Raw genomic sequence first — 24588 nt, forward strand, 5'->3', positions numbered from 1 at the left:
CAGTATGCTTCAAAACCACTCTTAGCTCATAATAAGAAATGGGTAAGCCTGTGGTCCCCATCTTCCTGAAGGGACAATGTTCCATTGTGGTAACTCTGTGACCCTCTTCTGCTTTTCCCATTAGTGATGAGTGACATCAAAGAAAAAGAAAAATGAATAAATTTTGTAAGAAATAAAATATGCCTTGAGACAAACAAAACCTGACACACCAGATTGCTGCAAAGCCAGCTGGAGTGTCTCTCCCTCTAAAAAGGGCCTGCACTCTGCCCTGAGTGCAAGCTCCTTGTTTTACCCCACAGGGGTTTCTTGAGATGGCTCTCATTCTCCCTTGAATACATATCTACTTTCCTAAGTAAACCTCTGTGTATGCCTCTAGAGGGTAAGAAACTAGCTGGAAAGAACAGGTCTGCGAATTGGAGCTCCCCATCATCCCACAAGAACTCAGTCCCCTCCAAGCTGAGCTCCCTGAGTGTTCCTGTCACCGCGCCTCACCTTTGCAGTTTTGGCATAGTACAGTGTTCGCCCACGAAGCTTAAAGTATCTCCTTTTTGATCGCTGGAATGAATTGTTCTGCTTCGTCAGCATCCCCTCCTTGATGACAGTCTGAAAGACAAAAACATATTCATGAACTTGCATTTCTAAGGGGCATCCAGCTGACACACACCCCAGGGTGGCTGATGTGCATTTGTGTCTCTGTGGGGCCAAGCAGCCTACCAAAGAAGTGCTCCTCACACTCTCAGACCATGCCCTGAACACAGCAGTGTGCTGCTGGGGAGGCCCTGGCACATCCATTCTCTAAGGGGCAATGGCATGCCTGTGTCAGGCAGAGTGTCAGAGGCCCAGTTGTGCCCTAGATATGCCCAGCAGACTAGCAGAGGGGAAACTGAGGCTTGCAGACTGCAGTAAGCAACAGCTGGGAGGACAAATGGAACACAAGGCCAGCACATTCTCTAGCTTTAGCATTTGGTACATTTCAGCTATTCTTGGCCCTATCTCTGTGTTCTCTGGCCTCCTGCCATTTCTCAGGATCCTGCTGCCAATTCTGCCTATGTCCATTTCTCTGGGGTTCAGCATAGCTCCAGGCCTGTGCTCTACTCACCCTCAGCACAGGCATTCGTGCACAATAAGAGATAAGTGCCACAATTAGAGGCCCTGCATCCAACCCATCGCAGGGCCCTGAAGAGCCTACCACACAGAGTTCATGTCTCAGAGAATCTGTAATATACCCAGGCTCAGGAAAAGCAAGAACAGAGGGATACAGCTTCTCTGGAGCTGTCTTCCCCTATGCATCCCATGAGTTAGACTCCTAATGGACTGACCCTGCACCCCACTTGAGAATTAAATGTTCAAGGACCTACACAGTTGAAAGATGTCTCAAGCCACTCAGAGCTCAACACAGTCAACACCAATGAACAGGAGCTAGAGGTGAAAATCAGTGGCAGGGTGCTAGCCTCACATATGCGGAGTTCAATCCCCAGCACCACAGGGGGGAAAAAACTAATAAACACACCACACAGGAAAACAAGAAACAGGCTCTCAGCATTTGATACTTTCTTATACCACACCTAACAGAAATCTCCATTCCACAATGAGTCTAACCTGCAGACAGTGAGAGAATCTACAAAAATTCTGTTAAGGACATGCATACTTAAAGTAACTTTTAAAAGCAATGTATGTAGGAAATATCTAGGCATCTAAGCCCACTTAAAACTTCCTAAAACAAGCTGGGCATGGTGACGCATGCTTGTAATCAAAACGGCTCGGCTCGGGAGGCTGAGGTCAGGAGGCTCTCAAGTTCAAAGCCAGCCTCAGCAATTCAGTGAGGGCCTAAGCAACTCAATGAGACCCTGTCTCTCACTAAAATCCAAAGAAAAAAAGTGGGGGGGGGCTGGAGATATGGCTCACTGGTTAAGTATCAACCCCTGAACCCCTAGCAACAACAACAAAAAAAAAACTTCCAAAGAAGTTTGAGTTACAGAAAGGCAAAAGAATGGCAAGAGTCCATCAGCCTGCTCATCACAGGAGAGGGAGCAGGACATGGAGACCAACCCCACCAACCAAACACATAGGGCCAGGCCCCAGGCCCTTGGCTGAGCACTCAAGAGCCAGTGCACAGCACCTGGGGTCTCCTCTCCTCATTGACTGCAGGACACCCTCCCTGGGCCACTTCTGGGCAGGGTGGGCCACACATGTCAGCATTCACCACCACTTCCACCATGCTCCCCATTCACCCCCATGAACCCCATAGATGGAGTCTGTGCTCCAGTGCCCAGGGGGAGAAGTGCTGACAAATTTACTTATACAGCGGTTTCTACCTTCACCTCCTTTCAGTTAACTATCGATTGCCAAGAAGAAAGAAAAGAGGAGCCCAACATTACCCCATGAGCCAGAAAAGACACATCAGCTACAGTCACTATCATGCAGATCATGTGCCGAAACAGAACCACCCAGAAGCCAGGACATAAACCAGTCTACAGTATGGAAGTTCTGGTAGCTGGAGTTTCCTTCCCAGCATCCTTTACAGATCGTAAAGTTCATGTTAAATACAACTGTACACAACACCAGTCCTCAGACCATGGGGCATACTCCGTGAGATCCTCTCTTTGTGGACTTCAAAGGACTCACTCTGAAGATGCCTTCTCACCCCTCATTCATCTTCCTTACCTCTGCAGGGGAAGAAGAAATCACTTCCATCTCTTTCATAAATGCAGTTTTTTAAAAAAGAAAAAGTTAACAAAACCAACAAGCCAAAACCCAAAAAAATGTATAAATTATCGTTAAAGACAGATGCTCAGGTCATTTTTCTTACATCTTTCACCACCCATCTCATACAGAAAAGAAAAGCAAAATTAAAATCCAACACACACACACACACACACACACACACACACGTCTTTCAGAAAGCGGATGAGAGCCTGCGATCTCGGGCAGCCCAAGGAGACCTGCCGTTCTATTTATAGAACAAGCATGCTCAGAAAAAGACTCTGGTGGGTTTCAGCGGAAAAGGCTGGGGAAAAGATAAAGACCAGTATTTCTTTGAAGCTTTCTCAGAAACTGCATTTCTTCTCCTGATTCGCTGCTCCTGAATACTATAGATATGCTGCAGAATATTTTTAAACACTCAGTCAAAAGCAATGAACTAAAAGCAGTCAAGAAAATCACACCCCAGAAATGTGCTTTGCAGTGGGCAGCCTATGAGAGGCTCCCACAGGAAACATTGCTGTGCTGGCAACCCTCCCTACCCCAGAGAGAAGCAGAAGTCAGCGTCAGACCTACGTGCTCGCTCAGTTCTCAATCAGTGCACAAACAGAAGGGACAGCTCTGTCATTCCAGGGTAGCCTTATCACAATCAGAGACAAATATACAACACATACCAAGAAAATGTTCAGTCACCAGTCAGATAAAGAACGGCAAGTGGACAAGCCAGTACTCCATCCACCTCCAACCAAGAGTAAGCAGGTGGGACCCCAAGGCAGAACCAGAGTGATAAAGCCAACAGAGTAGGAAGCCTGAGCCTAAGTGTGGCCCTGAGAGCCAAAGCCACCCACAGACCACACAGACACATCCACCCCCAGGTCCAAGACCACAAGGCCCTTCTGTGGGGGACAGGGGAGCAGAAGTCTCTAGTGGTTTCTCCTCCCAGAGACAGCTCTGGGAATAACTCTGAAAAGAGAGTCAAAACAGTGAGCAGAGAAGGTCCACAGTAGGCTCCACAAGCCCTGGTCAAATACACACTGCCAGGTATCCTCTGAAAGGCACCATGAGGGTTCCATCACAGGGTGAGGATATCTCTTCTTTCCTGAATCCCTTTCTCAAACACAGAGCAGTGCTGTGAACAGAAGTTCAGACCAGAGGAGGACAGACAGCTGCATAAGGTGGGTGCTCAGGGACAGGGGACATATATAATGCCCTCCAAGGAAAGGCTACACACCACAAACCTTAGCAAGTACCTGAATAGGTAGGAGAGCAGGGCCTGGGGCCTCAGAGGCCACCATGCTGCTCCTCAGGCTAGAGACAAAGACCAACAGGGCAGGAAGGCTAGATAGCCCCCAGATCACTGCCTGACTGTTTTTTATAGGTCATCAAGCCCTGAATGAGGGAGTGGTGGCTCAGAAGCCCACTTTAAAAAAGATGAGGAGGGGCTGGGGATGTGGCTCAAGGGGTAGCGCGCTCGCCTGGCATGCGTGTGGCCCGGGTTCGATCCTCAGCACCACATACAAACAAAGATGTTGTGTCCGCCAAAAACTAAAAAATAAAGATTAAAAAAATTCTCTCTCTCTCTCTCTCTCTCTCTCTCTCTCTCTCTAAAAAAATAAAAAATAAAATAAAATAAATAAAAACAAAACAAAAAAAAAAAGATGAGGAGACAGGACAGAAATCTCAGATGACTCCAAAGCATCCAGCTGTGGGGAAGGGTGCAGGTTTCATTTTGGACATGTGGAGTAAATGGCCCCAAAACAGCCAGGGAGTTTGGTGTGAAGCTGGCAGCCAGCTCTCACAGTCTATGAGGTCCCCAGGGAGAAGGTATGAGATTTCAGGAGGCCCAGGGAAACAGGATCAGGGGGCCCAATAATTCAGGGGATAGAAAGGAGGAGGGGAGGTCAAAAGGACAGTGACAAAGTGGTCAGAAATCAGGAGTTCATTGAGAAGTCAGCATCAGTGATGCGAGCCCAACAGCACAGTGGTAAAGGCCTGGGGGAAAGTCACCAGGTAAAGCAGACCGGTGGCCAGCCAGAGGGCAAAGCTACTCCAAAAGGTACCTGAAAGCAAAAGAAGCCAGGAGGACGGGTTTTTTAAACTTGCTTGTTTCTTGACTTTTTACTCTGACTCACTATTCTTGTGATATGATACATTTCTATTGGTCACAGAGGGTTTCCCTGTCCCAACATGCTCTAAGCCATAACTAATTCCCATAGCTACAACACTCAGAATGCTCCCGCTCACTCAATACTATCAACAAAGCTTCAATGGGGCAAAATCAGTGGTAGAGCTCTTTCCCCACCTCTCCCCAATACTGGGGATTGAACCCAGGGGTGTTCTACCACTGAGCTATATCCCCAGCCCTATCTATCTATCTATCTATCTATCTATCTATCTATCTATCTATCTATCTATCTATCTAATCTACCGATTCTTGCTAAATTGCCACAGCTGGCCTCAAACTCACAATCCTTCTGCCTCAGCCTCCCAAATCACTGGAATTATAGGCATGCATCAAAGCACCTGGCTATGGTAGAGTTCTTGTTTGTCAAGACCAAAGCCCTGAGTTCCACCCCAGCACCACAAAACAACAACAAAAGGTTTCAGTGCAGATTTCCATTGCTAAATATCTACATATGTCCTCAACTACTCCTTATAGCAAATTGGTAGAGGTGGAGTTTGGGGATCAAAGATCCCCCAGAAACAGGCCTCTGAAGACTAAAGCCAGCTTTGGAACAGAGGTGGCACTACAGACAGGGAAGACACACTACTCAGAAACAGGGGATAAGACAACAGGCTCCTCCCCTTGCCCCCGCAGTCACAGTGAGTCCCAGGCAGATTCTAGATATGATATAAAAGGCAAAATTTTTAAACTTTCAACAGACAATATACTGTGAAACTAGGAAAAGATTCTCAAATATGAACATCCTAAACCAAAGATAGGTTGCTCAACTCAATTAAATTGCAACTGAAAACTTCTGTTCACCAAAGACACCTCAAAAAGAAAGAAAAACTGCCAAAAAACAGAATACACAAGGAACTCCCACAAAACAACAAAAAAACAAAAAGAAACAGGCATTCCCCACAAGAGTAAGTGTACTGCTGACTGCACGTGATGGGGGGGCCAAGCCCAGGCTGGAACTCAACCACATAAGAAGCAAGCAGCCTGCGCACTGGGGCTCTGGTGGGGTGGGGCCACTCGCCTGCCACAGCCTTCACAGGTGTGCAGGCAGTGTTCTGTGTGAAAAATGGAAAGGGAGAAACAGCGCTAATCAAAAAAGGGCTAGAAGTATAATCTCAGGCTAACCGTGTCTCATGGGTATGTTTAAAATTCCATTTTACCTAGTAAAGGAAAGAGAAAAAACAGCTGCAAAGTAGTCAACCAGTAAGAGAATCAAGGTACCCTTCCAAGGTTTACCCTTGAAAGCCAGGAAATGGGGATGGGGGGAGAAAGGAGTGAAAAAAAAAAAAGACAAATGTTCTTTTTTTTTTTTTTTTTTTTTTAGTTGTAGATGGGCACAATACCTTTATTTTATTTATTTACTTTTATGTGGTGTTGAGAATCAAACCCTGTGCCTCATACGTGCCAGGCAAGTCTTCTAGCACTGAGATAACACCAAAGCCCCACAAATATTCATTTTAACTATCAATTTGTCCCAAAACTTGTGTTGCCCTTCAACAAAAAAATTACATAAACCTAACTGTGTTAGGCAACAGCATCCGAATTCACAAAGTCCAGAAAGAGTGAGAATATTAGCATAAGAAATTAATACATAAAAGGACTACAGCAATGCTTCAGTGAAAAGAAGGTAGTAAAACCTAGTGCTATAAACAAGCACATCACCTTAAAATTTCATGAGCATTTTTTATGACAAATACATATGGTCTGTGAGTCTGACACTAACACTATATCCAATTAACAAATAGCAAAACTGGTCAATAGAGAGACTGAACAACGTGTCAAGGTTAAACAGCTATTAACAGTTCACAAAGGAAACCTCCTTATTCCTACCTCAAAACTTCTAGGGTTCATAATTCATGAATACACTAATTCATGAACAGGAAACAAAATAACATGTTCATTTAAAAAGGCATTATTCTAAAATGCTCAGCTTGTATAAATGAAGGAATTTACCTTTGTCTGTTTGGTCTAAATCGAGAGTTGTCAATAGATGTGTGCTGAAGTTTAATTTTTGCCTACGAATATTTTTGGCCTGGATTTAGGGCCAGGTTGGCATCTTAGTTCTGCCATTTACTAGCCACATGGCTTTGAGTGAGTTACTTAATCTTTCTGCCCTTCAGTTTCCTAATCTGTAAAATGTAGTATTGCTAAAGGTTGTGTATCCCTTTTCCAAAATAAATGGGACCAGAAATGTTTCAGGTTTTCAAGTTTTTCAGATTTTGGAACATTTGCCTAGACTTCCCTAGTTGAGCATACTTAATCTGAAAATATGAAATCCAACATGCTCCAAAATTCAAAACTTTTGGGGCATCATGTCAATGTGCAAAAAGCTGGGGATCTGGGAGCATCTCAGATCTTGGGTTTTTAGGTTAGTGATTTTGAACACGTACCTGCTTCCAAAGCTGGTGTGAGACCTGCAGAATGAAAGACTCCCATGTGTGGTGGATACAAGCATTCCTCCATTTATACAAGCTGAGCAAGTGTATACAAGTAAGCCACGTGAAACATTCTACACATGAGCATCTCTGTGGAGGGCACACCCAGGCAACTGCTATGCTGGAGAACTCTTCTCAACTCTGCAGAGCCAGACCCCACATTTGGCACTGCCAATCAGAGAGGAACTCTATATGCACTTTTTTCTAAAGACCCCCAAAAGTCCAAGGAAAGATGGCCATTCTCCCCGCTCTCTCCACTTTGAGATGGGATCTCACTTTGTTGCTCAGGCTGGTCTCGAATTCCGGAGCTCAAGTCATCTTCCTGCCTTACCTCCCAACTACAGGAGTGTACCAAGACAGCTGGCAGGACAGCCATTCTTACCAGCCAGTAGAACCCAATTTCCCCTTTACCACTATGCATTTTTCTCCTCCAATGCCACCAAAATTAAAAGCCTGTATACTATTCAAGATTCCACTAAGAGGAGGGGAAGTGCATCAGGAAAGTCTGAACTAGAAAAGGCAAAGAGTGGCTCCAAAACATAATGTCCAAATCCCCAAAAGGAGATCCTAGATCTGGCTTCATCTGGAGATCACAGCCACATTCCCTAAATTCAGGGGCATTTCTCCAGTGGTAGGGCCAGACATTGCAACAGCCACAGCCGCCACACAAGGACTCCTTCCCCACACTAACAGGACCTCTACTCTGAACAAGGCAGTGGAGTCTACAGTCCTAACCACCACTTTCTCAGTCCTGGTCAAAAAGACCGAAGCAGAAGTCCTGCTGGGGGTGGGGAGGTGGGCAAGTTGCTTTACTAGTGTAAGGCAATACTGACAGCTTCAACTCCCCTTTTTTCCTTTCTACCTAGAACAAGTTATGCCTCGTTCTGCAACAGCCATACTGAGGCCAGGAGAAAGAAAGCCTGAATCCTGATGACATCGAGGAGCAGCCCAGCGCATTCCTGTCTGATAGGTCACTGTCATCTAGTACTGAAAGCTGGTGTCTCCAGAGTCCAAGTTTGCACACCCATAACCCATCTCAAACCTCTCTTACTGACCCCACAATCCAGTTTTCGTCACCCAGTATTTCCTCTTTAGTTAATACTAACAGCATCATCAAATTTAAAAGAACCATCAGGCACTCTCAACTCTTTTCTCCTTCATTCCCCATTTTAACTGGCTACCCAGGATTATAGATATTCCTTGTTAAAATATTCAAGATTCTCTTCCTGACTTCAAATTCCCACTTTAGGCTTAAACCACTGTCTCGTCTCTGTGCCCGGTTGTGACCCAGACCACCTGTATCAGAACCCAAGAGCACATGTTAAAAATGCACATCACTACTCCACTTCCCAACAGCCAAAATCCTGGGAATACGCAATTCTGATAAGTACCCAGGTGGTTCCTTTGCACTTGACATTTAAGGATCCTGTTCTTAAGAGCCCTACCCATCCTCCTACCATCCTTCTACAACAGTTCTCTTCCTTCCAATTGGTGGCTTCTGAACTCCAACTGCCTCCAACTAAATCACCTGGCCATCTCTGGGAAACACTGACTCCAGGCCCCACACCACCAGTGAAGTGGGCACTGATGGGGGAGAAACAGACAAGGAGTCATAATATAATGTTTAACCCTCCCCTGTAGTTCCAAATGAGCATCAGGCCCAAGAACCCACACCACCCATTCACAGACCTGCCCTGGCTTTCTTTGGTTTTGTTGTTTTGTTTTGTTTTGTTTGAATACTGGGAGTTGAACCCAGTGAAGGTCTACCACTGAGCTACTCACTCAGTCCTTTGAGAAGGCAGCACTCTGTTGATTAGGTGTTGATAAGATGTGAGCAAAGTGGTTCTCGACATGCTGCCAGGACTACAACACAACTTGCCCTGAGCAGAGCACCTGGAAATGCCACAAATATGCCTACCCTTCCATCCAGCAAGCTACCTTCAAAGATGTCCTGGCAAAATAAAAAACAAGATTTGCACAAGGCTATCTGCTGCAAATTACTACAGCAAAACACTGAAAATAACCCATAGGTCCACCAACAGGTAGGGGTTGAAAAAACCATGGTGCATTCCTAAGATGAGGTAGTGCACAACTACAAAAGCATCAAGAAAGAGGTCTTGGGCTGGGATTGTGGCTCAGGGGGTAGAGCGCTCGCCTAGCATGGGCAGGACCCGGGTTCCATCCTCAGCACCACATAAAAATAAAGGCATTGTATTGTGTCCATCTACACCTAAAAAAAAAAAGAAAGAAAGAGGTCTTCACAAGTTGCCAGCTTCCCAGCCCGTGTAGGCTGTATCTGGAAAGAAGTCCTGTGCTCAATTCTTACCACAGGCCTGTCAGAGACATTGCTTCTCATTTCCTCACCAACACCCAGGTCCAACTACTGCTGACACCTACTAATCTCATTCGCAAGTAACATCCTTCCAGTCTGTCTTCAAGTGTGTACATAAGACAGGAAAATGAGCATATATAATATACAAATTATTTAATAACCTACTTTTCCTTGTGCTTCACTCAGTTCTATCACAGATGCTACGACACTCACTCAGATGCCAAAGGTGTCACATAAACTATGAACTTACCCAAGAGAAAACTGAAGTGCTCACACATCAAATGGTTTGAATAGCTGGTTAAAATATGTCCTATTTATATCAAGACTTTCAACTCGCTGCTTAGATAAGTTTAAATTTATTTTCAACACAGAAGTTAAAAGTTTAAACAAAGGGCAACATAAATAAGTTGCCCCATACAATGTACATATTTACTGGGAAATTTAAACCCTATGTTTTAATAAATCATGTTCTTGTGTATATTTGCCTACTTAAATTCAATCTGTTTGATCCAACAGTCCTGACAGCTCCAGCTGTGCTTCACAATGTTCCAGAGAAGAGGCTGAGCACAGACTTCACCTTTCACACTGGAGCACAGCATCCTAGGCATCCATGTACAGACACAGCACTCTCTCTACGGAATTCTCACTGATGGGGACAGTGTTATGCTTGTGCTTCTGTCATCTTTAATATAAAACAATACAAGCTTATTTTAGAAAATGTAGGAAAGTAAATGCAAAATAATAATCCAAACCCACCACCCAACATGATTCCTGGTATCATTTTGGAAACTTCATCTTTCCTCCATGTGGTGTTTGCACACAGCTGAATGACTCCTGTAAACAGTTTTGCCTCTTTGTTTCCCCAACAGTATGAAGCACTGTCGGCACTGTCCACATGCTGCCTTCCTCAACCATCAGGGTGGGCAGCTGCACCAGGTGACCTGTGCTCCCTGTCAGCACACCCTACCACTTTCCAGCTGTGTGACCTGAGGCCCAGGGACTGTGGTCTCCTCACAGCAACCTTCAGACAGTTGTGAAGGTGAAATGTGATAACCCATGCACGTGTACAGCACAGGCCAGCACTTGGCACCAACCAGCTGTTGTTACCATAAGACCCCGGACTCAGTTCATGGAGAGGTCTGGTGCAGTTTCTTCACCTGGGCTTGGACAAGGAAGTTGTTGGTAACTTTTATCTTGTCTTGTTTTCTGGTCCTGGGGCTAGAACCACACTAAGCTCTACCACTGAACTACATCCCAACCCCCATTTGCAACATTTCATATGTAATAGTACAATATACATGTTGTGCATGATGTCTTTAGGACTATTTCTGAGGACAGGGTCCTACCAGAGGGAGTTATTCTTGGAGTTATTCATATACTAAGGAGTTTCTATACACAACAGCCAGATGCAGTTGCTGAGCAGCTGGGTGCAGAGACTCAGGAGGCTGAGGCAGTATGATCACACGTTCAAAGCCAGCTTTAATAACTTAGCAAGACCTTGCCTCAAAAATAAAAAGGGGTGGAAATGTAGCTCACTGGTAAAGCACCACTGAGTTCAATCCCCAGTACCAAAAATAAATAAATAAATCTAGTTCATACAAAATACTAGTTAGGAAAAAAAACACACTTAGGCAATTTTGACTGCTAAACATAAAAATATACACTCAATCAGACACACACACACCTCACAGTCCTGACAACCCTGCGTTTTACTTGCCCTAAGGAAGCACACAAACACTTTCAGCCAGGCTGGGATTGTGGCTCAGCAGTACAGCGCCTGCCTAGCACGTGCAAGGCCCTGGGTTCAATCCTCAGCACCACATACAAATAAATAAATAAAATAAAGGTATTGTGTCCAACTACAACTAAATACACATACACACACACACACACACACACACACACACATATATGTATGGTTTGGGGTTTTTTTTTTTTTTTAAATCTAGCTGGGCGACGTGGCGCATGCCTGTAATCCCAGTAGCTTAGGAAGCTGAGACAGGAGAATGGACAGAGGTCAAAGCCAGCCTCAGCAACTGCAAGGCAGTAAGCAACTAAGTGAGACCCTGTCTCTATATAAATAAACTACAAAATAGGGCTGGGGATATGGCTCAGTGGTCGAGTTCCTCCGAGTTCAATCCCTGGTACCCCCCCCAAAAAAAAAAAACAACTTTCAGCCATACAGAGAAAAAGGAGACAGAAGACACTTCCCAGACTTCCATCAACCAGACTCTCAGTACTGGAGTTCACCTTTATCAAAATGCTCAGAGACCCAAGCAAATGGGTCTGTATCTAATGAGATCTGTGTTATTTCAAATTTTGCCAAACTGTAAAAAGAACTGAAGCAAGTTTCCATGCTTAAACATGAAATGTAGAACAGTTTTATGACAAAAATTCTAAAATGCAGCGGTGAGTGGTGGCACACAACTGTAATCCCAATGACTCAGGAGGAAAGATTCCAAGTTTAAGGCCAGACAGAACAACTTAACAAGACCCTGCCTCAAAATTTTAAAAAATAAAATAAAAGGGTTGGGGATGCAGCTCAGTGGTGGTGGGAGGGGGCTCTGAAGTGTAGATTTCCTTCTAAATGATTTAAATGCATAAATGTCTTCTACTGAGAAAACTCCACTGAGCAGGGCGCAATGGCGCACACCTATAATCCTAGTGGCTTTGGAGGCTGACAGGAGGATTGAGAGTTCAAAGCCAGTCTCAGCAATGGCAAGATGCTAAGCAATTTAGAGAGACCCTGTCTCTAAATAGAACACAAAATAGGGCTGGGGAAGTGGCTTAGGGGTTGAATGCCCCTGCGTTCAATCCCTAGTACAAAAAAAAAAAAAACTCTCCTCTGAAACCCATCCAAAATGGTCAAGATGAGCAGCTACTCCTGAGAGACACTTCTGGCTCTGCATACTGCAGTGCCATCTGTATCCTGGAGAGGCAACTCCACCTGAAAAGATGGCCCTCCTCACACTGCTGTGACACCACTACCACGTATGGGAGAATTAAGTTGGCCCTTTACCTCGCACCACATACAAAAATGACCCAAAACAGATGAGACTACATAAAAGAGCTAAAAATATAAAACTCTTACAAGAACATAAGAGTAATCTTTCCGACCTTGGGTTAGATTTGGCAATGATTTCTTAAATATGGCACCCAAATCACAAGCAATCAAAAAAAAACAGGTAAGTTGAACTTCGTTAAAATTAAAAACTTTTGTACCTCAAGGAACATTATCAAGAGAGTGAAAAGACAACCCAGAGAAAATGTTTGCAAATCATGTATCTGATAAAGGTCTAATATCTGGAATATATGAAGAATTCTTACAACTCAACAACAAAAAGACAATCCATCTTACAATGGGTGATAGAACTGAATAGACATTTGTCTACATAAGATATACAAAATTTGAGTCCATGAAAAGATGCTCAACATCACTAGTCATTAAGGAAATGCACATTTCCACAAGATGGCCATAATCAAAACAAATGGAAAGTAACAGTATTGGCAAATGTGGAATAACTGTAACCCTCCTAACTGCTGGTGGGAATATAAAATAAGGCATCCATCGTGGGAAATAATCTGGCATTTCCTCACTCTGGCAAACGCAGAAGTACCTAGCAATTCCACTCATGGTCTATACCCCAAAGAACTGAAAAGAGGTATTCAATTATTTGTACATGCACACTTAAAGCAGCTCTACTCATGATAATCAAAAGGTAGAAGCAAATCAAATGTCCATCCACAGATGAACTGATAAACAAAATGTGGTGTGTGTGTGTGTGTGTGTGTGTGTGTATGTATGTGTGTGGTTGATATTATTCAGCCATAAAAAAAGAACAAAGTCCTAAAAAAAGTACAACATGGATGAACCTTGCAAACATTTATAATACTAAGAAGTCAGTCAGTCACCAGCTGGGCGAATATATGCTGTAATCCCAGCAGCTCAGGAGGCTGAGGCAGAAGGATTACAAGTTCAAAGCCAGTCTCAGCAACTTAGCAAGGCTGTAAGCAACTTAGCAGACCCTGTCTCAAAATAAAAAACTTTAAAAAGGGCTAGGAATATAGCTTAGTGGTAGAGCACTCCTGGGTTCAAACCCCTAGTACCAAAAAAGAAAGAGTAGCTTTCTTCCTTCTCTCCCTAAGTACAAAGCACTGTTTATCAGGGAACAAGAGTCAAGCCAAAACTAGGGGAAGGAGACAACTCACCATCGTGACATCCCAGATACCCTCAACTCTCAGGAGCAGAGGAGCAGAGCCAGACAAAAGTGGGTGGCACATGACCTCGAAATGCCCACTACTCAAAGACACAGCCTACATGGAAGGACACAGGAAAATAAGACTACTGCAACCACCCCCCATCCCCACTGCACAGGAGGCAAACAGGTGAGAGGCCACAGGCCTGTAGCCAAACACAGTGGCCCATTCCAAGGGAACTGGGTGCTTTTTCCAGCAGCCATGCACAGACTGACAGCCGTTCAGACCCACTGACTTGCAAAAACCTCTCAAGGACCAATAAATAAAAACAAAAAAGAGATGGTGAGAGACTAAAGACAAACTATCCATAAAACATGTGCATACATTCAAAATGGACTACAGAAAATGGAAGACCATTTTAGAAAATGTATACTTCCTGTCATTAATAAAATCCAGGAAGACACTTTCTTTTAAATTTAAAAATTTAAACATTTTTTAAAGGACATGGAGCACCAAATGAGAACAGGATGAAATTAGAAGATGACAACTAAGATTCAGACCAAGATTAGAAAAAGAAACAAAAGTCATCATCCAACAGCCAAATTAAAAGCCAACTACAAAGAACTAATGGGGGAAATCTAGAATACAGAAAGCATCATTGGAAGCAAAAAAGAAAAAGAAAAAAATAGAAAGGTTCCAGAATACCGCAGGATGAAATGGATGAAGAGAAATGACCAAGAGAAAGCTCATGGGCAAAGTGGTGAGAGGACAGATCTTCCAACCTGCAAACAGCAAGAACTTCCCAAAACAAAATTATCAGATGAAAATGAGAGGCAGAGGAGACCCAAGCTTTCCCAATACACAGAATGCTACCAACTCATTTAAGGGGCCGGTACAACCCTAAACCTAATCCAGTCCAAAGAGTGAAAGCAAAGACCTGCCAGCCTGATGCACTGAAATCACTGGGCACTCCTGTGCCAAGCACAGGAGGGAGAAGGCAACACAGGAGGGAATGGCCACTTCAGTCACAGGATGCACCTGCCCATCTGCCCCACAGCCCCAGCTCAAAGGCAAAGACAGATGGCAACACAGCAAACAAGTCCTTAAATACCAGAAAGCCAGGACAAAGGGGCTCTTCTGGGAAAATAGGGATAATGTGAGCATCAGAAAGAATTACTGCCCCTAATTGTAAAACACTAAAGGAAAGAAGTCATGAGTCCACAATAATACTCAAAATAAAGAAAAGGAGGAAACATTCACCTCCTTTGGAGGTAACATCCCTGAGCCAAATCCTTACTCTGATGAAAGACAATTAAAGAGAGAATCCCACAATCATCCTGCCTTTTTTAGGAGGAACTGTAGCCCTCCCCCAGACCAAGTGGGAAAACATCTTTACAGAAAAATACTAACCGGGCTGGGGATGTGGCTCAAGCGGTAGCATGCTCGCCTGGCATGCGTGCAGTGTTTATCAGCACCACATATAAACAAAGATGTTGTGTCTGCCGAAAACTAAAAAATAAATATTAAAAAATTCTCTCTCTCTCTTAAAAAAAATGTATCAACCACTTTCTTCTTAAAAAAAAAAATACTAACAGAGGGCTGGAGGTACAGCTCTGCAGCAGATCATCAACTAGCAAGCAAAAGGCCTGGGATTAAAAAAAAAAAAAGAAAAAGAAAAAGAAAGAAAAAAATACCAACAGATAAATATGGAATAAATTATAGAAAAGGGGAGGGATCTCTATTTTGCAAACACTTATAATAAAACGATTCAGTCCAGGTGCAATGGAGCATACCTGTAATCCTAGCTATAAAGAGGCTAGGCAGGAGAATAAACAAGATTGAGGCCAACCTCAGCAACTGAGTGAGACTGTATCTCAAAAAAATAAAAGTAAAAAAGGCCTGGAAATGTGGCTCAGTGGTATAATGCTTACCTGGCATGCACAAGACCTTGGGTTCAATCCCAAGTACTGAAGAAAAAAAAAGAGAGAGAGAGAGAGAGAGAGAGAGGCAAAAAATTGATTCAGGCAAATATTATGTAGAAAAGCTTTAAAAAAATTGGTAAAAAAATGGTATTTGTGGAACTGGGATTGTGGTAGAACACTCGCCTCACACATGTGAGGCCCTGGGTTCGATCCTTAGCACCACAAATAAATAAAGAAAGAAATATCAACAACTTAATATATATATATATATATATATATATATATATATAAAAATGGTATTTGCACAGTGTCAAAGAATCACCTCATGGGGCTGGGGTTGTGGCTCAGTGGTGCGGCACTTGCCTAGCATGTGTGAGGAACGAGGTTCAATCCTCAGCACCACATAAAAATAAATAAAGGTATGTGTCCATATACAACATGTGTGTGTGTATGTGTGTGTGTGTGTGTGTGTGTGTGTATTGTTGTTGTTGTTGTTTGTTTGTTTGTTTTAAAGAATCACCTCACATATTACTTCCTAACTGCAAAGGAAGAATCCTCATCTGCATGAAAAGATCAATCATCTCACATAAGTCAGGAGATGATGTGCAGAGGGACAAGCCGACAGGACACACTTCCTGCAGGATGCAGGACAGAGCACAGAGTACCCTATATTCAGACTGCCCAGAAGGTTGGCGTGACTAAGAGTCTCTGAGACCTCTCACATCCAGTTTATAGGAAATATGAAAGATAAAAGAACAATGTAAAAGGAACCAGAGGAAACCATCAGGCAAATCTAGAGATTTTACAAGACAATTGCCCTCGTCTCTTTACAAAGTTGATGTCATGGGAGAGAAGACTGCTGAGGAAGCCATTCTCAGTTAAGAAAGTAAAGAGTACCAGGGCACAGTGGTGCTCATCTGTAATCCCAGCGGCTCAGGAGGCTGAGGCAGGAGGATCACAAGTTTAAAGCCAGCCTCAGCAACTTAGCCGGGCCCTAAGCAACTCAGCAAGACCCAGTCTCAAAATAAAACATAAAAAGGGCTGGGGATGTGGCTCAGTGAAGAAAGAAAATAAAGAGCTAGGACAACCAAATTCAATGCACAAATTTGACAAGTACCTGGTTCCCAAAAGGAAGCCCATAAAAGACACTTTGGTTCAACTGGGGAAATTTGAAAATGTTTTTAGATATTAGGGGCTTGGAAATTACAATTATTTTTTAGGTATAATAATGGTACTGCTATATAGGAAAATTATGAGATACATGCTGAGGTAATCAGGGTTAAATATGCTGCTGATCTCTCTCTGGGGACTGGCCTTCTTCCCCTCCGCCCTTTCCTCACCTCCCAGTCCTTCCTCCTGTATCCACTTCCCAAAGCCCACAGCCCATCTGACCAGCCCTGACCACAAAGCTTCTCTTCCCCAGTGCCCACACCAAACCATGACAGAGTTCACACAATGTCCCCTCTAGTTCTCCCTCAAGTCCAACTAATTCTGCCAGAATTCCTGTCACAACCTTGGCCCAGCCTGCCACCATCTCTCCTAGCCAGCCAGGGTCAGCAGCATCCACTCAGGCAACCCAGACACAGCCAGAGCCATCTTTTCAACCCATATCCTATCATCAGGCTCTTTCCTGAAATCTTAAAGCAACAGCATTCCATTAGCATAGCCTCCAACCCAGCTCTCCAGACATGTGTCACCATGAGGGGGCTCCTTGACCCTTCCCAGCTCTAATCACACCCGCTTCCTTTCAGCCCCTTCATTCCCCCAGGCTTTCTCCTGCCACAGGGCCTCTGCATAACCCCTTTGATCAGCTACCCACTCCTCCTGCTGCTCCTCCTCAGTTCTTTTACTAACATTTAAAAAAAGATATTTCCCACTGGGTGTAGTGGCACATGCCTATAATGCCAACAACTTGGGAAGCTGAGGCAGGAGGATCACAAGTTGGAGGACAATCCGGGCAACTTACCAAGACCCTGTCTCAAAATAAAAAACAAAAAGGGATGGAGATGCAGCTCTGGGTAAAGGCCCTGGGTTCAATCCCGAGTACCATAAAAACAAAAATTTTTTAAAAGGGGAGAGCTGGGGTTGTAGCTCAGTGGTAGAGCACTTGCCTAGCACATGTGAGGCACTGGGTTCTATCCTTAGCACTGCATAAAATAAATAAAATAAAAGGTATGTGTTCATCTAAAAAAAAAAAATTTAAAATATTTCCCCCATTCTATCTTTTTTCAGCTTAATGTGTTGCTTTTCTTCTAACCACTTGATTTTCTGCACATCTTTTCTATCATATGCATTTAAATTTCCCTCTAGATATGACTTCATCTATATCCCATCAGTCATATCTTTTTGCTATTATTCAACTCAAAATATTTTCTAACCTTATCTTTTTTCTCTGACTCATAAGTTATTTAGAAATAGTTGTCTAAATTTGCAAATGCATTGGGATTTTCTTTTTTTTTTTAATTTCTGGCTTAATTCAATTGTTATCAGAGAACATATGCTATTTCAATCCTGTGAAAGTTGCTGAGACTTGCCTTGTGGCTTAGCACATAGTGAATTTTGATAAATATACTTCTGCATCAGAAAAGAATTAAATTCTACACTCATCAGGGACAGTGTTCTAAGTATGTCCATCAGGTAAAATTCAGTACCTACGTTGTTATATTCTTCTACATTTTTTCCCCCTTCTGGAATTGAATCCAGGAGCCATCTAGCACCGAATTATACCCCAACTCTTTTTTATTTTTTATTTTGAGGCAAGGTCTCACTAAATTTCCCAGGCTGGCCTCAAACTTGCAACTCTCCTGATTTAGTCCCACCCTTACCCCACCCCTGTCACTGGGGTTACAGGCATGTGCCACCTCACTCAGCAATGTGTCTCTTTTAAATAGTCCCATCAGAGCCAGCTGACACTGAGCCCTCATGCTGGAGAGCCTGATGAGGACCTGGACTGACATTCCAACTCTTCTTATCATTTGCCTGATCCTCTGCATCTTCCTCACCTCTCTCAAACTCTACAGCCACATCTTGACTCTGGTGAGAGCCACGACTTCTCCCTACCACACTCTCCTCAACCAGCCATCAGCTCCACCCCAGGAGAAGCCTGCCTTGGTTCCTGACCTGGTCACCATGTCTGAGTGAGTGTGCATCTGCTGGACTTAGAGCCTAAGCCTTGAAACTTTTGATCTGACACCTGAACTTAGCCTGCAGAGGGAATGTCTGTCATGAGCCTGTCATGATTAAGTGTGCTTGCAGTGCTTAGAATTAAACTAGAATTGTTTGCTGTGAATTGATTATGTCTGTTGCAGTGCCCAGCATTAAGGATTGTCATTTTCTTGATTAAGAACCTATAGAATAAAATTGTATTGAGTGATTTGAGTGAATAAAGCATTGAAAAGGGCAATAAATAAATAATCCAATCAGGTTTCATTTTCATGTTGCTTCTCATAATCTGTTTTTTAACTGGAGCATACCTGTAATCCCAGTAATTTGGGAGAATGAGACAGGAGGATTGTAAAATCAGGGTCAGCCTAGGCAACTTAGCAAGATCCTGTCTCAAAATAAAAAACAAAAAAAAGGACTGGGGATAAACTCAGTGGTAAGGCACCCCTGGGTTCAATCCCCAGAACCAAAATAAATTAATAAAAAAGTCCACTTACATGCAACATGATTTCTAACATGTTGGGATTCGAGTCTACTGACTTACTGTTTCCTCTCTATTTGGCCCACTTGTTCAGTGTTCCTCTCCTGCCTTCTTTCAGATTCAGTACTGCTAGTCTGATTTTCCCAGTTTGGCTTAGTTATCGAATAGTCTATCACTTTAGTGGCCACCACAGAGATCATAGCACACATCCCCCATTTGTCTCACAGTAACTGGTTCTATTTTCTTCCTCCTGGAAATGCAAGGACCCTAGAACAGTTTACCCCATCTCCTCCTTTCTGACTCATATAATGTTGCTGTTACAGATATATTTTAACTCTACACATAGATTAAATCCAAACACAGAAATCACTTGGTTTTGGGGCTGGGGTGGTGGCTCAGTGGTAGAGCCCTTGCCTAGCATACGTGAGGCACTGGGTTCGATCCTCAGCACCATATAAAAATGACATAAAGATACTGTGTCCATCTACAACTAAAAAATAAATATTTTTAAAAAAATCACTTGGTCTTCTCCTTGTAGATCACCTTTCAGTTGCTCTTCTTCCTTTCAACAACTTAACCTTTCACCTAAGGTCATTCTCTTAAGCCAAAACAAACAAAAAAAAAAAAACCTTTAATGTCTCCCCTAGTACGGGTCTACTGGCAGAAACATTGTATTTGTGTATTTGAAAATGTCTTTAACTTCAACTCCAAAGGTCTTTTTACTGTAGAAAGAACCCTGGGTTCTGTCAGTTTCTTTGAGCACTTACAACTTCAACTGACTTCTGGCTTTCATGGTTTCTGTTAAGAACACAGCTGTCAACCCAACTCTTGTTCCTGGGAGGGGAACCGGCCTCTGGCTGCCCTGCATCTCTTTCTGTTCATTGCTGGTTTTCCCAGTTCATTACAACATGACCAACGTGTGGTTTTCTTGTGTTTACAGTGCGAGTGCATCTGTGGACGGAGCCTTTTATCAGCCGTGGGAAATCCTCAGGCATTTTCTTTTCAAGTACTGCTTCTGCTCAATTCTCTCTCACCTCTCCTCTTGTGACAAACACCCACTCTTCAATTTTTTCCATTTTTTATCTCTGGGCTTCCTTGTGGTATTTTCTTTTGAGCTACCCCCCCCCCAATCACTAAGCGTTTTCAGCTGTGTCTAATCTGACCTTCGTTTGATTATTTAATTTTGAATATTACATTTTCTGTTTTAGAATCTTCAGTTAGTTCTTTTTGATAGTTTCTAGTTCTCTACCAAAATTCTCAATCTGGTCTATCATCTCCTTGAACATAGTTGAGTACAGCTGTTTTAAAGCCTATGTCTGAAGTTGGCAACCCTTGTCCATCTGTGCTTTATAGGAGATTGTTTCTTCTCATCTTAACTCAGGAGACTATTTTTCATTGTGTGCAGAACAGTGAATTGTAAATGACGGAAACTCCTCTCCCTCTAAGGAGAATTGAAGTTTGCTTAATTAGCACTCTGGGATGACTTATTTCAGGGGGCTTAAATGATCTGAAACAGAATGGCAGTCTTCCCAAAGTTCTACCTCTGGTTCATCACCATCCTTGGTTGCGGTTTTTAGGGATTTCACCTCAAATGGGGGGGGGGGGGGGGTCCCCACACGCAGAACTGCTTTTCTTTTTCAGAACCTGAGCCCTCGGCCCTCAGAGGTATCCCACAGTCCCACCGAGCTCATCCTCGCAGCTTCCTCCTCCAGCATCAGCACAGGGCCAGGTGAGCACTGTTAGTTTCCTTGGGCTGCCTTGACCAGGTACCACAAATTGGGAGATTTAAAATAAGGGAAACTGGGGCTGGGGCTGCAGCTCAGTGGTAGAATGCCTGCCTCACATGTGTGAGGCACTGGGTTCGATCCTCAGCACCACACAAATATAAAGAAAGATATTGTGTCCATCTACAGCTAAAAAATATTTAAAAATAAAACAAGGGAAACTGATTGTTTCACAGTTCTGGAAGCTTAAAGTCTGAAATCAAGCAGTCAGCAGGGCCGGACATAGTGGCACACACCTGAAATCCCAGCTACACGGGAGACTGAGCAAGGAGGATTGCAAACTCAAAGCAAGCCTGTCTCAAAATTTAAAAAAAAAAAAAAAATGAGCTGGAGTATAGCTCATTGATAGGGCACTTGCCCAGTGTATGGGAAGCCCTAGGGTCAATCCCCAATATTGTATAAAAGGAAAAAACATGATCAAGAGGACCATACTCCCTCTAAGGGCTCAAAGGGAGACTAAGCCCATGGCCTCCGCAGCACTGGTGTCCTCGGGATTTCTTGGTTTCTGGCAGCACAGCTGAATTTCCTCGCACTCCTTTCATATGATCTGTTTCTCTGCGTCCACATCTCCTCCCTTTCTCTCTTATAAGGACACCAAGACATTCAGAGTTTCCCCTGAATTCAAAATTATTTCATCTCAAGAAGCTTCACTGGTTATATCTGAGAAGAGTATATGGTCACATTTGAGGACCTGGGTAGACTGGATAGTAGGGAGACACTATACCAGTAAAGACCCCACTCTTGATTCCAAGGTCAAATGCAGCCCCATATGCCAGGCTCACTTCTGTCACTTCTGCTCAATTTTCTCTCACCTCTCCTCTTGTGACAAACACCCACTCTTCAATTTTTTCCATTTTTTATCTCCTTGTAGATCACCTTTCAGTTGCTCTTCTTCCTTTCAACAACTTAACCTTTCACCTAAGGTCATTCTCTTAAGCCAAAACAAACAAACAAAAAAAACCTTTAATGTCTCCCCTAGTACGGGTCTACTGGCAGAAACATTGTATTTGTGTATTTGAAAATGTCTTTAACTTCAACTCCAAAGGTCTCATAATCTGTTTTTTAACTGGAGCATACTTGTAATCCCACTGCCCCCACACACCTTGCCCACCCCCCATAGTCCTGTCCATCACTCCACCATCATCCTTAGTCCTTTTTAGTTTTTACTGAGACAGATCTCACTAAGGGGCTGAGGCTGGCCTCAAACTTGCAATCCTCCTGCCTCAGCCTCCAAAGTCTCTGGGATTACTGGCATGCGTGCGCCATAGCACAGCCCCACCGCTGTTCTTTCCAAGCAAGCCTGTCTCAAGATAAAATTAAAAAAATAATCAGCTCTGGGCCTAACAGTCACTTCCTCAAGAAATCCTTGGAAGCACCCCCCCCACCCCACCCCCGGCGCGCCCACTGCCCAAGGATCAGGTCACATTCACCCCATGTCCTCTCTAAACACTCTGCACCACCAACACTCACATTCCCTATGTAGCTGGCTTATTAAAGTCTGCCTGCTTGTAGCCCTAGGAGTCACTACTATTCAATTAGATATCACAGTGCCTGGCATAGCACTGAATCATGTCAAGATGTCAAGTGCTTGCTGAAACCAACTGACTTCGTGAAATAAGGAAAGTAACACCTCATCCTTGGTATTTCCACTGGTACTCAGTTTAAAGATGTTCAATGACCAAGCATGATGGTGCATGCCAGTAATCCCAGAAACTTGGAAGTCTGAGGCAGGAGGATTGCAAATCTGAGATTAGCCTCAGCTACTTAGCAAGGCCCTCTTAGTGAGACCCTATCTCAAAATAAAAAATAAAAGGACTGGGGATGTGGCTCAAAGGTTAAGTGCCAGGGGTTCAATCCCTGGTACAAAAAAAAAAGAAGAAGAAGATGTTCAATGCTAGTTTTCAGATTTGCTCTTATTAACTGTTCTGACTACCAGAGATGGAGACTCACCAGAACCCACTTGAGCAGAAGGAGGAGGTGGTCAGGCAAGACGACTACTTATGGGGAAATTAAAAAGTGAATAATCAGGGCTGGGGTTGTGGCTCAGAGGTAGGGTGCACGCCTAGCATGCTTGAGGCACTGGGTTCGATACTCAGCACCACATAAAGTAAAATAAAGACATTGTGTCCACCTATAACTAAAAAATAAATATTTTTTTAAAAAGTGAACAATCAGAAAAACAGCAATAATCAAAACAACCACCAGATGATTACTTACTATACAACAGTAAGGTGCTAAGTGTTTATTTTTAACAGATTGTCCCACTTGAGTCTATGAGTTTCCATTACCATTTCTATTCTGTGGATGTAAGAATTGGGATTATTATTTCTTTTCTACAGTATAGAAACTGATGCTCAAGAACATACATCTAACACTGTCATTATAACTGACCAAAGAACTAATATTTTCTCTGTTTACAGATGAAGAAACCTAGTTTCAAGTGAGGTTCAGAAATTTGTCCATGATCAATCACAAGCTTCATAAGTTGGAGAGCAAGTCTAAATAAGCTTCATCTGATACAAAGTTCAGGCTTTGAAATCCTAAAATAAACAAGCATTTAAGACCTTTTATAGGACTGGGGTATAGCTCAGTGGTAAAATGCTTGCCTAGCATGCACAAGGCCCTGGGTTCAATCCCCAACACAGGGGGGAAAAAAAAAATTTTTTTTTTAACATCACTTTATCCCTACTAGTATGGCTATAATCAAAAAGTATCAAGTGTTGCCCAGGATGTGGAGAAACTTCAGCCCTTCTCATATACTGCTGGTGGGAAAATAAAATGGTACTGCAAGTTCATAAAATAGACCAACAGTTCTTCAAAAGTTTTTCTACTCCTAGGTGTACTCAAGAGAAATAAAAACATGTCCACATGAAAACTTGTACATGAACATTCATAGAAGCATTACCTAAATAGCCAATATGCAAAAAAAAAAAAAAATCCATCAACTGATGAATGAATAAAATGCAGTATATCCTTACAATAGAATAATGTAATAAAAAGGAATAAAGTGCCAGGTGCAGTTGCACACACCTGTAATCCCAGCGGCTTGGGAGGCTGAGGCAGGAGGATCGAGAGTTCAAAGCCAGCCTCCACAACTTATTGAGGCCCTAAGAAACTCAGTGAGACTCTGTCTCTAAATAAAATACAAAAAGACAGGACTGGGGATATAGATCAGTTGGCAGAGTGTTTATCTAGCATGCATAAGGCTCTGAGTTCAATCTCCAGCACCACCAATACAAACAAACAAAACGAAAAAAGGCTGGGGATTTGCTTCAGTGATTAAGTGCACCTGAGTTCAATCCTCAGTACCAAAAACAGAAGAAAGTACCAATACTTGCTAAACATGAAGGAACCTTGAAAATATGCTGAAAGAAATCAAAGAAAAGAACTGAC

At 43.2% G+C, this 24588-nt stretch overlaps 1 protein-coding gene across 4 annotated transcripts in view; it reads right to left on the reverse strand.

The window, feature by feature from the left end:
• Positions 1 to 24588, reverse strand: part of Dgkd (diacylglycerol kinase delta) — a 97613-nt gene that overhangs the window by 69172 nt on the left and 3853 nt on the right. For all 4 annotated transcript variants that reach the window (XM_027942036.2, XM_027942038.3, XM_071619533.1 and 1 more), the window contains exon 2: positions 493 to 603. In XM_027942036.2, the coding sequence (XP_027797837.1) occupies positions 493 to 603 (111 nt within the window). The remainder of the gene's footprint in view (positions 1 to 492; positions 604 to 24588) is intronic.

The sequence above is a fragment of the Marmota flaviventris genome, chromosome 11, assembly GCF_047511675.1.
Source record: "Marmota flaviventris isolate mMarFla1 chromosome 11, mMarFla1.hap1, whole genome shotgun sequence".
Lineage (NCBI taxonomy): Eukaryota > Metazoa > Chordata > Mammalia > Rodentia > Sciuridae > Marmota > Marmota flaviventris.